General features: G+C 39.1%; 1 protein-coding gene across 1 annotated transcript in view; it reads left to right on the plus strand.

The window, feature by feature from the left end:
• The window catches only part of LOC103200704 (phosphatidylinositol 3,4,5-trisphosphate 3-phosphatase TPTE2-like), a 93,640-nt gene extending 80,985 nt beyond the window's left edge, over positions 1-12,655 (plus strand). Inside the window, exons 10-14 of the mRNA XM_007945254.1 lie at positions 1,595-1,601; positions 2,693-2,761; positions 10,016-10,108; positions 11,822-11,892; positions 12,559-12,655. Coding sequence (XP_007943445.1) covers positions 1,595-1,601; positions 2,693-2,761; positions 10,016-10,108; positions 11,822-11,892; positions 12,559-12,655 — 337 coding nt within the window. The remainder of the gene's footprint in view (positions 1-1,594; positions 1,602-2,692; positions 2,762-10,015; positions 10,109-11,821; positions 11,893-12,558) is intronic.
• Positions 12,656-15,056: the final 2,401 nt, after the last annotated feature.

A 15,056-nucleotide genomic window follows, 5' to 3' on the forward strand; every position in this document is an offset into this window, starting at 1 on the left:
CTTTCTTTGTCTTTGGTTTTGGTGAGTTCGATGATGCTGTCTTGGTGATTTTCTTTTGGGGTCTATCCTGTTTGGGGTTTGTTGGACTTCCTGAATGGATATATTCTCATCTTTCATCACACCAGGAAAATTCTCTTCCAACAAATCTTCAGCAGTTTTCTCTGTGGTTTTATTTTTCTCATCCTGTTCTGGTATTCCAATGACAAGTAGGTTATTCCTTTTGATGGTATCCCACATGAACCTTAGGGTTTCTTAATTTTGTTTTATCTTTTTTCTGATTGATCCCTTTCCAAAGAAGTATTGAGGTATTTGCCTTCAATCTCACTAACTCAGTCTTCCATTGATTCAATTCTACTCCTTTGCCCATCCAATGTCTTACCTATTTCTGAAAATTTAGTATTAATCTTCTGGATTTCTGTGTGTAGATTTTGTATCATTTCCAATTTTTCATTTATTTTGTCATTTTGTTCTTGTATTATCTTTCAAAATTGTTGTATGGTTTTTTCTGTGTTTTCCTCAATTTTGCAAGTGTTTTCCTTGATCTGCCTTTCAATTTGTTGAAGATACCTAAATATAATTCTTTTGAATTCCTTGTCACAGAGTTCCAATGCTGTGTCTTCCTCAGGGATGTGTCTGGCTCTATATCCTGGTCCCTTGTTTCTCCTGCTTTATTTTGCTTTTTTGAGTGGACTGTGATGCTCTGTTGTCTCTGCGGCATTGTAATATTTTAGGGTTTGCATTTAATTGGTGATTGTACGTTGGAGTACAAACAAAAGAAGAAAATGAAAGTCATGGGCAAGTCACTCCAACATTATTGTTGTTGTTGTTATATACTATAACAACAACAACAACATTGGAGTGACTTGCCCATGACTTTCATTTTCTTTCTTTTGTTTGTATGTTATCTACATAAGCAGGGTACTGTGCTGTGCTTCTCTATTCACTAGTTGACAGCACTTGTACACTGACCACCTGTCTCCTTTCCTCCTTTCCTGTTGTCAGCCTCTCATATGTCCCTGCTGACCTTGGCAAACGGAGTCTATTCTTAGTTCCCTGGAATCTGAATGAGAATGCTATCACTTTAAAATAAAAAATGGCTGCCACTTGTAAAGATTCAAAATGGCTGCACCCTTGGTCACTTTAAATATGCAAAATGGCCACTGATTGTAAACATTCAAAATGGCTGTGCCCTCGGTCACTTTAAATATCCAAAATGGCTGCCATGCATAAATAATCAAAATGGCTGCACCCTCCAGACAGGGGAAAGTCCACAGCTCAGGTTGTCTCCCTCCTTGTTGTTTCCCTTCCTAGTAATAGGCCACCAATGCAGTTGTCCCTGCAGCCCTTGGTGACCAGGGCTGATCTTTAGGTCAATTCTCAGGTCCCAACACCACTTGGGAATATTCAGGCTGTTGGTCCTGTCAGAGTGGCTGACAGTCTGCAGCTCCGACCATCTCTGTACTCACTGTTTTCATTCAAGTTTTCCCACTAGTCAGTGCCTAATCCACTTCTGTATAGTTCCTTTCAAAGCTCAAGGCTCCAAGATTATCTTCTGTATCTCTGTCAATTGGTTTTTCTTTTCTTTGTTTAAGAGGGTCTGTGTCACTTGTCTGCCTAGTTCTACATCTTACCCTTGAAAGAGGTTTTTTTGTAGCAGATTTTCCCAATACAATATGTTGTCTGATGTGTTGACTGCTGCTTCCATTGGTGTTGATTGTAGAACCAAGTAATGTAAAGTCTTTGTTCTTTGTTCTAACCAGTATGTACACAGTGAGATAGCTCAGGGAACAGGAATGCATGTGAAAGAAGGACACAGGGAAGAGGTAAGTATAGGGAGGAAGTGGGAAAAAACTGTTACCTTGTGGGGAATTGCAGTCAATGTCATGAAATAAAATGTGTATGAACTGCTGCATGGAAAATGAATTTGCTTTATAAACTTTCACTCAAATCACAATAAAAATTTAAAAAATAAAAAGAATTTAGATTGCCCCATCTTCCTCCCATGGAGCTGTCGTGGCTTGAAACCACTGACATTCTCGTTAGCAGCCAAATGCCTTAAGCACTGCGCATCCAGAGCTCCTCTCCATAAACATTGCAGCCAAGAAAATCCTATAGAGCTCAGTTCTTCTCTGTAATACATGGAGTTTCAATGTGTTAGAATCAACTAGACAGCAAGAGGAACTTGCAAATTGTTAACATACTTGTCCTGGTGATTTACTTCTGAGAAATCAGACTTTGAAAATGCTGTGGAGCATAGTTCTACTTTGACACATATAGGATCACCATGAGTCAGAGTTGACTTGACAACTACTTTTTTTTTTTAAGAAACATCATGATTAGAAACCTGGAGATAATAACATATTCCCAAGAAGGGTTACAAATCACCTTTCCTAATTTTTTTTCTTCCTAGAAATGTGAATTGATGACATCTTAAGTCTTAGAAGCTTGACTCTATGTCTGTTTTCCTCTAACCTTATAAATTTTCATAGAGGAGACAGAATTGGGCTTGAAGCCTTCTCTTTCAAAAAGAAAATATATGTGAGACCCAAATAATCAAATATTGACCCATTGTTAACTGAGATAATTATGTCCCTTTTTAATTCATAATGTTAATTGGTGAGACATTTTGTTCCTTATTCTAACCAGACTATCTCTTTTATTTCATTCAGGTGTTGGAAAAGGTAACGGGGAGGATCTGAAATTACAAGTAATAATGCACAAAGAGCTTGTGTTTTTCTGCTCTTTTTCTAAAAACTGCAGGGTAAGAAAAAGCATATGAACTGAAAAAGTTGGTGCTTGTTTTGAAAGTCAATACTAAATCGGTGTGTTGACTTTCCCCAACCATCACTCAACCACAGAGAGACCCCATGTTGCTTTCTCTTCTAACTATGTGTCACTGGGCTCTGATGCCAGCCCAAACTCAATGAACCAGTTTCTTCAAAACAGGTTTTTCAGGCATCTTTCAGAACATATTTTCAGTTCAGAGTGTTGCTTTACCTTTATGTTCCCATAAATATCAAACATGTTCCTAGAAATCTGTCAGGGTTTTAAATACATGTATCTGATCATTTTTAGCTATACTCTCTTCTTGATCATTTTATCTTTTGCTATATAGCACTGATTCTCAAATTTTAGTGCGCTGGAAAATCATCTAGGAGTTTGACAAAATACAGAGTCCTAGGTTGTATCCCTGAGTGTGTTCCTCCCTTTTGATTTTCTAACTCCAGGTCTTTGCAAATTTCCTTATAATAATTGGCTTTATCTTCTCAAACTGATCTTTGAACTCTGTTCAGCTCTTTAATCTTGTCATTTCTTTCATTTGTTTTGGCTATTCTCCATTCAAGGGCAAGTTTCAGAGTCTCTTCTGACATCCATTTTGGTCTTTTCTTCCTTTCCTGTTTTTTTAATGGTCTCTTGCTTTCTTCATGGATGAAGTTCTTGATGTCACCCCATAAGTCCTCTGGTTTTCAGTCACTGGTGTTAAATACATAAAATCTATTCTTTAGATAGTCTCTAAATTCAGGAGGCATGTAATCAAGGTCATATTTTGGCTCTCATGGAACTTTTAAAAATTGTCTTCAACTTCAACTTGAACTTGCATATGAGCAGTTGATGGTCTGTCCCACAATCAGCTCCTGGCCATGTTTTGGCTGAAGATATTGAACTTCTCCATTGCCTTTTGCCACAGATGTAGTCAATCTGATTCCCATGTATTCCATCTGGCAAATTCCACATGTATAGCCAAAAGGGAAGAACACACTCGGCATTTCTCAAGCTGAAAGAACTGTAGAAAATATTTTAAGCTTCAAGTTGCAATATTGAAAGATACAGGAAACATAAAAGAATATGGAAGAAATACACAGAGTCACTGTACCAAAAAGAATTGGAATGTTCTTCCATTTCAGGAGGTGGCATATGACCAAGCATCAATGGTACTGAAAGAAGAAGTCAAGGCTGAAGGAATTGGTGAAAAACAAGGCTCCTGGAATTGACAGAATACCCATGGAGATGTTTCAACAAACAGATGCCATGCTGGAGGCACTCACTCGGCTATGCCAAGAGATTTAGAAGACAGCTACCTGGCCAACTGACTGGAAGAGATCCATATTTGTACCCATTCCAAAGAAAGGTGATCCCACAGAATGTGGAAATTATAGAACAATATCATTAATATCACATGCAAGTAAAATCTTACTGAAGATAATTAAAAAATGATTGCAGCAGTATATTGACAGAGAACTTCCAGAAATGCAAGCTGGATTCAGAAGAGGATGTGGAATGAGGGATATCATTGCTGATGTCAGATGGATCTTGGCTCAAGGCGAAGAATACCAGAAAGATGTTTACTTGTGTTTTATTGACTATGCAAAAGCATTCAATTGTGTGGATCATAACAAATTCTGGATAACATTGAGAAGAATGGGAATTCCAGAACACTTAATTGTATTCATGAGGAACCTGTACATAGACAAGGAAGCTGTCATTTGAACAGAACAAGGGGATACTGCATGGTTTAAAATCAAGAAGGGAGTGTATCACAGTTGTATCTTTTCACCATACTTATTCAGTTTGTATGCTGAGCAAATAATCAGAGAAGCTGGATTATATGAAGAAGAGCATAGCATCAGGATTAGAGACTCATTAACAATCTGCAATATGCAGATGACACCACTTTGCTTGCTGATAGTGAGGATGACTTGAAGCACTTACTGATGAAGATTGAAGACTACAGTTTGCAGTATGGATTGTTGTTGTTGTTGTTGTTATGTGCCTTCAAGTAAGACCCAACTCATAGTGACCCCTCCTTGGGTTTCTGAGGCAGTATCACTACAGAAGTAGATTGCCCCATCTTCTTTCCAAGAAGTGGCTGGGGGTTTGAACTGCCAGCCTTCTGGTTAGCAGTCAAGTGCCTTAGGCACTACGCTACCAGAGCTCCTGCAGTACGGATTACACATAAATATAAAAAAACAAAAACCCTACCAATTAGACTAATAAGCAGCATCACAATAAATGGAGAAAAGGTTGAAGTTGTCGAAGACTTCCTATTATTTGGCTCTACAGTCAACACCAATGAAAGCAGCAGTCAAGACATCAGATGACGTATTGCATTGGGCAAATCTGCTGAAAAAAAAAAAAAAAAAAACCTCTTTCAAGTGCTGAAGAGCATATATGTCTCCTTGAAGACTAAGGTGTGCCTAACCAAGGCCATGGTATTTTCAATTCCTCTTACGCATGTAAGAGTTGGGCAATGAATAAGGAAGACAAAAGAAGAATTGATGCTTTTGAGTTGTGTTGGTGAAGACTACTGATAGTACCAAGGACTACTAAAAGAACTAACAAATCTGTCCTGGAAGAAGTGCAGCTGGAATGCTCTTTGGAAGGGAGAATGGCCACACTTCGTCTCATGTACTTTGGTCATGTTGTGAGAAGGAACCATTCCCTGGAGGATATCATACTTGGTAAAGTGGAGGGTCAATGAGAAAGGGGAAGGCCCTCAATGAAATGGATTGACACAGTGGCTGCAATGATGGGCTCAGGTATAGCAGGGATTGTGAGGCTGTCTCAGGATCAGGCAGTGTTTCTTCTGTTGTACATTGGGTGGCTATGAGTCAGAGATGACTGGATGGCACCTAACAACAACAACAAGGTTGTACCCTAAAAATGTGATTCAGGAAATCTAGAATGGTGTCTAAGAATCTGCAGACCAAACAATGCCCCAAGGGATTCTAATTCAGGTGTCCTATGGCCCCATGTATGGGAAACAATGCAAGAGTGTATGGATTGGAGAGAAAGCTCTCCAAAGAAATGGGAACTGGTGGTCAAATTTTACTGAAATGTTGAAGAAATGCCTAGGATTGGAAACTTTCCTGAAGCAATAAGAAAGCTTCCTTCATGAGCCTGAGAAATGTAAACTTCTAAAACTCACTTGCAGGCTTTCATCCCTAGTTCTCCTGTTTCAATCTATATATGCTGAGCAACAGCATTCCTTTCCCTTCTCTGTGGCCTTCCTTAACTGAGAACATTCACCCAGGCCTAACCCTTGGGTTTCTGTTCTTATCTCCACAGATTCTTTATCGGTTTTTTGGTTATGCCCAACCGTTTTTCTGCTTTAAACTATCATTTGTTTTTTACTTTATACCACAGATACTTACAAGTAGTGTGTGCTAAGCAATATGGGAAATTCCACACATCAAGATTTATCAAATGAACTTCTCATCTGCTTTTGCAAGTGGCACCAGCATTCTCCCACTCCTGATCCTTAAAATGTGATACTATCTTTGATCTTCTCTTTGCTGTAGCTCCGTAAATGCAGTTAGTCACCAATATCTATTGGTTATGTCTTTGAAATCTCTTAATCTTTTAATCTCTTAACTTTTAATTTCTCTTAATGTTTTTTTTTTCCCAATGTTTTCCCAGTGTGTCTCGATTGAATTCTGTTTTCCTTCTCCTCTTCATTTATCTAAGTCTTCCAATCCCTGCTCAATACCTACTTCCTCTGTGAAGCTTTCTCATTCTCCACCTCCTGTTGTTGTTGTTGTTGTTATGTGCTGTCGAGTAGGCCCCCAACCACCTCCTGTTAGGCTCCCTTAATGTGCACGCCACCACATTCAGTCTTCACTCAGCACTTCATTAAGTGCCATTCTGCTATTGTTCCCTACTTATATAGCTCCCTGAAGTCACCAACTGTGTCTACAACTTCTATATTTTTCACAATGCTTAATGTAGACATTTCTCTTTGTGGGTGCCATTATTATACAAGGGTAAGTCAATAACAAACATATTGTTAGTATAGGTTCAAAGTTTCTCATTCCAGGAACTTAACCTATCTTTGGTCACTCCATCCAATATCCTGCAATAGGCAAGGCATATAATTCCATCAACAAGCATAATGTTTTTGGTAAAATGTGATCAATTATGCATTACTTTCTGAATGCCATGCCAGCTTTGAAATGTATCTTCTTAGGGTATTCTTAAAAGGGTTCACAATGTGAAAATCAGGTCACACACATTCAATAATGATCATTTATTACAAGGAAAGACTACATGGTTTAAAATCAAGAAGGGAGTGCATCAGGGTTGTATCCTTTCTCCACATTTATTCAATCTATATATGCTGAGCAAATAATCCGAGAAGCTGGACTATATGAAGAAAAACGTGGTATCAGGATTGGAGGAAGAATCATTAACAACCTGAGATACGCAGACGATACAACTTTGCTTGCTGAAAGTGAGGATGACTTAAGGCACCTACTGATGAAGGTTGAAGAATACAGTCTGCAGTATGGATTACGTCTCAATATAAAGAAAACAAAAATCCTCACAACTGGACCAATGAGCAGCATCACAATAAATGGAGAGAAGATTGAGGTTGTCAAGGAATTCACGTTTCTTGGTTCTACAATCGATGCCAACGGAAGCAGCAGTCAGGACATTAGACGACGTGTAGCATTGGGAAAGTCAACTGCGAAGGAACTGTATGTATCAAGTGCTGAGGAGCAAGGATATCTCCTTGAGGACAAAGGTGCACCTGACACAAGCCATGATATTTCCAATCGCCTTGTATGCATGTGAGAGCTGGACAATGAATAAGGAAGACCGAAGAAGAGTTGATGCTTTTGAGTTGTGGTGCTGGCGGAGAATGATGAAAGTACCATGGACTGCTAAAAGAACTAACAGATCTGTTCTGGAGGAAGTGCAGCCAGAATGCTCCTTGGAAGCAAGAATGGCCAGACTTCGTCTCACCTATTTTGGTCATGTTGTAAGAAGGGACCATTCCCTGGAGAAAGATGTCATGCTTGGTAGGGTGGAAGGTCGACGAAAGAGGGGGAGGCCTTCAACGAGATGGATTGACACGGTGGCTGCGATGATGGGCTCAAGTATAGCAGGGATTGTGGGGCTGGCGCGGGATCGGGCAGTGTTTTGTTCTGCTGTGCATGGGGTCGCGATGAGTCGGAAACAACTCGATGGCACTTAACAACATAACAACAACAGAAAATGAATACTTTGCTTTCCAACAGTGCCCCACCATAACCACCAAACATTTAAAAGGCAATGTTGTAACTGTTTTTTGTTTAGTTGCAACTGTACAGAAATGATGGTTAACTGTTCTGTATTGTTGTTGTGTTGTTATGTGCCGTGGAGTCGGACCCGACTTATAGCGACCCCTCCTTGGGCTTCCAAGGCAGTATCACTGTGGAAGTAGCTTACCCAACCTTCCCTCTGAGGAGTGGCTGGTGGGTTTGAACTGCCAGCCTTCTGGTTAGCAGTCAAGTACCATAGGCACTATGCTTCTATATACATGTAATAATGAACCTATAAGGAGCCCTGGTGCCACAACAGTTAAGTGGTTGGCTGCTAACTGAAAGACTGGTGGTTCAAACCAACCAGAAGCTCCATGGGGAAAGACCTGGTAATCTGATCCCATAAAGAGTCCAAACCAATCCAAAACTAGTCCCATGAAACCAATTCCAACTCATAACAATCCTATAGGACAGAATAGAATTGCCCCCAGGGTTTCCAAGGCTGTAAATCTTTATAGAAACAGATATCCACACCTTTCTCCCAAGCAGCAGCTAGTGGTTTTAACTACCAACCTTTGGTTGTCAGCTGAGCACTTTAATCACTATGCTACCAGGACTCCATGCTGAAATGATTACAGCCTAGAAAATCTTATGGAGCAGTTATCTGTCACATGGGATTGATGTGAATTGAAACTTGACTCGAAGGCACCTGACAACAACAAGACTATGAGAAGAAGAACACTTGTTAAATATGGGAAGCCTGGTGTTTTTGTTCTTCAGTGGTGCTATAACAAATACCACAAGTGGATGGCTTTAACAAACAGGAATTGATTCTCTTATAGTTTGTTGTTGCTGTTGTTCTTGTTAGATGCCATCGAGTCAGCTCCAACTCATAATGACCCTATGTATAACAGAACAAAACACTACGTGGTCCTGTGCCAGCCTCACAATCTTTGCTATACCTGAGCCCATCATTGCAGCCACTGGATCAATCCATCTCATTGAGGGTCTTCACCTTTTTCACTGACCCTCCACTTTACCAAGCATGATATCCTTCTCCAAGACCAAAGCAGGTCAGATGAATCAGATGAAGTCTGGTCATTCTCGCTTCCAAGGAGCATTCCAGTCGTATCTCTTCCAGGACAGATTTGTTAGTTCTTCTGGCAGTCCATGATACTTTCAATATTCTTCACCAACACCACAACTCAAAAGCACCAACTCGTCTTTGGTCTTCCTTATTCACTTTCCAGGTTTCACAGGCATATGAGGCAATTGAATACCATTTTTTGATTAGGCACACCTTAGTTTTCAAATAGACATCTTTGCTCTTCAGCCCTTTAAAGAAGACTTTTGCAGCACATTTGCCCAGTGCAATACACTGTTGATTTCTTGGATGCTACTTCCATTGCTTTTGATATAGTTTAGGAAGCTAGAAGTGCCAGCTTTAGGGGCTGGGTAAAGGCCCGTCAACCTTGGGCTTCAGTTCTGCCTCCTGTCCCAGGTCCACTAAAGCTGGAGACTTTTTCTGACTTATGCAGCTGCTAGCTTCTGAGGCTGATGAATCCAAGATCAAAAGGTAAAATGGCACATTCTCAAGATTAGCAGACAACATACAGACCACTAGTTCAAGTCCAGGAACAATCCCACGATCAGCAGGCAACATGGCAGGACATTGAGATGAAGACTCAGCCAAATGCAGGATCCAGATGTGCCAAAAGTAAAGACCTTTCTCAATCTTCTCCTTACATACTAGAAGCAGGCCACACCCCAAAGGCAGCTTCTCAGCTGCTCACAGTAGATTCCACCATGGAGCTGGTTACAATCTCATCAGGGAATAATTACATCCAGCTGTCCAGCCACTTCAAACCATGGCCCAGCCAAGTTGACATACAACCTTAACTATCACACCTGGATAAGAGAAATTTTACTGTTATACTAATCATCTCATCATCAGCTAAGCTTAATAGTACTGCATTTCATGTGTTCATTCACAGATGTATTATGATGCTGAAACAAACAGAGTAATAATTAATCCAATCAACTGTCCATATCTGTGTGATGATGTGAAAATGAAATTTTTTTCTTCAGTAAGTAATTTCTAAATTGTTTTTGTCTAGTCTTTTGAATGATTTTGATTTGGAATTTCCTTTACTACAGCTTCCAACAAAGGAGATGACAGGAGAGAGAGTCATTGCCTAGTGAGGGAGGGAGAGAAAAACATTCAGTCTTATCTAAACAACAATGACAAAAGAAAAAACTGTTAATTTAATTTTTTTTAACTTTTGCTGATTGTTTTTTCTAAGTTCTATACAATTTGTAGGTGCAGGGGGGAAGTGCCCGGCTGCTAAATGAAAGGTTCAAACCCACTAGCTGCTCCATGGGAGAAAGATATGGCAGTCTGCTTCCATAAAGGTTACAGCCTTGGAAAGAGTTCTACCCTGTCCTATAGGGTTGCTATGAGTTATTTTTATTTTTTCAATTATGAAATAAGAAAAAAAAAATTTAAAAACCAAGGTACTGAAACAAGGACAGTTTGTGTGTGTGTGTGTGTGTGTGCATAGCAGTGATCCATATATTTGTTTTCTCTTGAAATAAATTGTTCCCCATAATTTATAAAATACTTTAAAGATTTTACTTTCCTCTAAACTAATTATAGGTTACAAATTAATTCCATACTTAGTTCATGAAAATTGAGAATGTTTCCCACTGTCTTTGGAAGCTACTCTTGTAGGTATACTCTGAATACCTGAATGTGAATGATATTTAGTCATATTAAATTGTATGTCTGCATATTATTCTGTATATGACAAACTTCTAAGCCTCAGAAGTTTCATTTTCCTATCAAACCATCAATCACAACTGCCAACAAGAAACTGTGTTGTTGTTGTTGTTGTTGTTATGTGCCATCGAGTCGGACCCAACTCATAGCAACCCCTCCTTGGGTTGCCGAGGCAGTATCACTACGAAAGTAGATTGCCCAACCTTCCTTCCAGGAGTGGCTGGTGGGTTTGAACCGCCAGCCTTCTGGTTAGCAGTCAAGTGCCTTAGGCTCTATGCTACCAGAGCTCCTTAAGTAACTGTGTAGACCAATTTAAATCTTATTTCCTGGGTCCCCCTTCCTCCCTGCTTATGCCCTGCTGGGGAGTACTCTCTTGATATTGAAATGGTAAGTGTGTTGAGCCTAGTGACTATCCAGATAGTTCCCATACCTTTGAATAATGGAGCCAGTCTGAATTCTCTCTCAAACTCTCAGCAGAAGTATGGGGGCACGGGCCCGGGAACTTTGGTAAAATCCAGCCTTTGTGATTGCCAAGGGCCATGAGATTAAAGTACTTTCAAATTTTTTTAGGTATTTTTGGGATTATCATCAACAATAACAATGGTTAATTATTCAATATATCTGTTCCTTGCAAAAATTGATAATATATTTGGGGATAAACAGGCTTAAGTCCTTAGTAGATTCTGTTTAGCATTATGTGGATCAGTTTAAAGGACCAGTGCTAAGTTTCTGAATACCTACCATGGAAAAATTAATTTCCTTGATAATTTTGATATAAACAGCAAGAGAAAGGAACAGCATTCTCTTAAAGCCTCTTCTTTGTATTCTGTGTTTATTGTGTAATAGACTATGGAGTGCAGCATACTTAGTGACTACAGCTGATTGATAAATACGAAAATGAACAATTGTACTACTTATAATTAATGAATTTTAGTCACTTTGGAATGATAAATTCTTGGTATCGATTTTATTATGAAAAATAATCTTTGTTCTTTTTTTTTTTTTAACCATGTACTTTTAGGGTCTTCAAAGATACTATGACAACTGCTCTTTTTACTTTTGGTTCAATACATCTTTTATACAAAATCAGAGGTATGGTTATGATATAATCCTACAAAAATAGCTTGAGCTTCAGTGTAAGGGTATCATAAACTCAACTTATGATTGTTATAGAAACAAACAAAATCCTCAAGTCACCATTCTTCATTGCCTTACTTATCCTAGTCCAGTTATTATTAAATATAGCTATACTAGAGACCCATTTCATATTATCCCCAAGGTCCATGCTATTAGACTATGTTGTTGTTGTTATGTGCCGTCAAGTCAGACCCGACTCGTAGCAACCCCTCCTTGGGTTTCCGAGGCAGTATCACTATGGAAGTAGATTGCCCAACCTTCCTTCCAGGGAGCGGCTGGTAGGTTTGAACTGCCAGCCTTCTGGTTAGCAGTCAAGTGCCTTAAGCACTATGCTACCAGAGCTCCATTAGACTATGTTATAAGTTAAAAAATATTATAGGCAGGTCTTGGGTGTGATAATAAATGCCTCCCATAGAAGTTTCAGGTGAGTCAGCTCAGTGTCTCACACATGGCAGGTCTTAAGTGAGCAGATGGAAAAAGCCAACTACGAAATAGCTTTTCTGAGAATCTAATTATGGCAAGCAGATATTTTAATTTTTTTAAAGTTCTAATGAGGGTGTCCCTACTACATGCCTTTTCTTTCAGCCCTAAAATAAAATGCAATTTTCTTTCTAATTGTAGGCTTTATCTTCCAAGGAGTGAATTGGATAATCCACACAAGTCAAAAACATGGCATATTTATCAACGAGATTTTGCAGTAGAATTATATTTTGAATGAGACATACCCTATGGCTGTATTGTAGCTGGTACCTCATTTTAACTACAGATATCATTTTAGCATACAATCATGTTGTCCCTACCCTGTAAATGTTTATATCTTTTAAAATATATATGTAGAATTCTATTAAATTTGATTAAATGTTTGTATTTACAGATCTTTATTTCTTTTTTGAAAGATTACACTTCAAAGTTTCTATCTTGCTGTTGAGGTAAAACTGGAGCATGGGGACATTAAGCATCATTTTGAAGAACTTCCAAATAATAGAATTACCATATTAAAATAATTGCGATGTTTAAAATCTCCCCACCCCAATGCTGGGCATTTAATTTATTTATACATGCTTGGACAGTATTTCTGGAGCTCTAGTGGCATAGTGCCTAAGGCATTTGACTGCTAACCAGAAGGCTGGCAGTTCAAACCCACCAACCACTCCTCAGAAGATTGGACAATCTACTTCTGTAGTGATACTGCCTCAGAAACCCAAGGAGGGGTTGCTATGAGTCAAATCTGACTCGATGGCAGTGAGTTTTGTTTGAGTCTGGTTTTGGACAGTATTTATTGTGTACTTTTAATTTTATATTTGTAATTTCAGATTTATTGAAAATGTAATTTCTACTTCCTTTCTCCATTTGATCTACAAACCATTAACAAACATCAGATTAGCAATAAAGACTAAGTTTTAAATCCAGAAAAGTGAAATGTTTCACTACCAGCCCTCATACAGATACTTTTCATGGAGCTCCAAGGACCACATGGGTTGCTTACATGACAGCCTTTCTCTAATTACACACATGAACATAACATGTGCACCCCATCCTAAGTGAAGCTAAAAGAAATATTTACTTTTTAATCAATCAAGATTTATTGTTATAAACCTACTACCCCTACTCCAAGTGAAATGAACTGCACACAACCAACTTTGATAGGCTTGGGGAATTCTAGGAAGACAAGCTCCCTTTTCATTATAAACACTGATTATTCCTCTATTGTTGTTGCTATGGAGTTGATTCCAACTCCTGGCAATTCCATGTATGCGGCAGTAGAACTGAGCTCCCTGGGGTTTTTAATGGCTGTGATTTTTCCAAAATGGATCACCAGAATTTTTTCTAAAGCACCTCAGGGTGGGCTCAAATCTCCAACCTTTCAGTCAGCATCCAAGCATGTTAATTATTTAAACTACCCAGGAACTCCTTGGAAAATCGATATTTTTCACTTTGGTAGTGGGTGCTAGTGCTGGAAGCTGCTTTAAGTACCTTCACGGGTACTGTATGTTAAGGCCAAAATTGTCCTTGAAAATAGTTTTAGGAATTCCGGTGAGATGGAGGAATAGGCAGACAAATGACACAGACCCTCTTCAACAAAGAACAGAAAAACCAATTGACAGAGATACATAGGATAATCCTGGAACCCTGAGCATTGAAAGGAACTATACAGAAGTGGATTAGGCACCAACTAGTGGAAAAACCTGAACAAAAACAGTGAGTATAGAGACGGTTGGAGCTGCAGACTGTCAGCTATTCTGATGAGACCAACAGCCTGAATATTTCCAAGTGGTATTGGGACCTGAGAATTGACCTAAAGATCAGTCCTGGTCACCAAGGGCTTCAGGGACACCTGCGCTGGTGGCCTATGACTAGAAAGGGAAACAGCAAGGAGGGAGAAAACCTGAGCTGTGGACTTTCTGCTGTCTGGAGGGCGCAGCCATTTTGAATTGCTTACAAGTGGCAGCCATTTTGGATATTTAAAGTGACCGAGGGCACAGCCATTTTGAATGTTTACAAGTGGTGGCCATTTTGGATATTTAAAGTAACCGAGGGTACAGCCATTTTGAATGTTTACAAGTGGCAACCATTTTGTATTTTAAAGTGATAGCATTCTCATTCGGATTCCAGGGACTTAAGAACAGGCTCTGTTTGCCAGGGTCAGCAAGGACATATGAGAGGCTAACAAAGGAAAGGAGATAGGTGGTGAGTGAAGAAGTGCTGTCAACTAGTGAATAGAGAAGCACAGCACAGTACCCTGTCTGTATAGATAACATAAAAACAAAAGAAAGAAAATGAAAATTGTAGGTAAGTCACTCCAACATATAATCACCAATTCAATATAAACACAAAAACGCCACAATGCCTTGGAGACAACAGAGCAACACAGTCCACACAAAGAAGCAAGATAAAGCAGGAGAAACAAGGGACCGGGATATAGACCCAAAACACATCCCTGAGGAAGACTCAGCATTGGAACTCCTTGATAAGGAATTCAAAAGAGTTGTATTTAGGTATCTTCAAAGGGTTAAGAGACCAAGGAGAAAACAGAAAAAAACCTAGAAGAATTGTGGAAGAAAATACAAGAACAAAATGACAAAATAAATGAAAAATTAGAAATGATTCTAAATCTACAG

Source organism: Orycteropus afer, unplaced genomic scaffold (genome assembly GCF_000298275.1).
Source record: "Orycteropus afer afer isolate SDZICR_OR568_19922 unplaced genomic scaffold, OryAfe1.0 scaffold00134, whole genome shotgun sequence".
Classification (NCBI taxonomy): Eukaryota; Metazoa; Chordata; class Mammalia; order Tubulidentata; family Orycteropodidae; genus Orycteropus; species Orycteropus afer.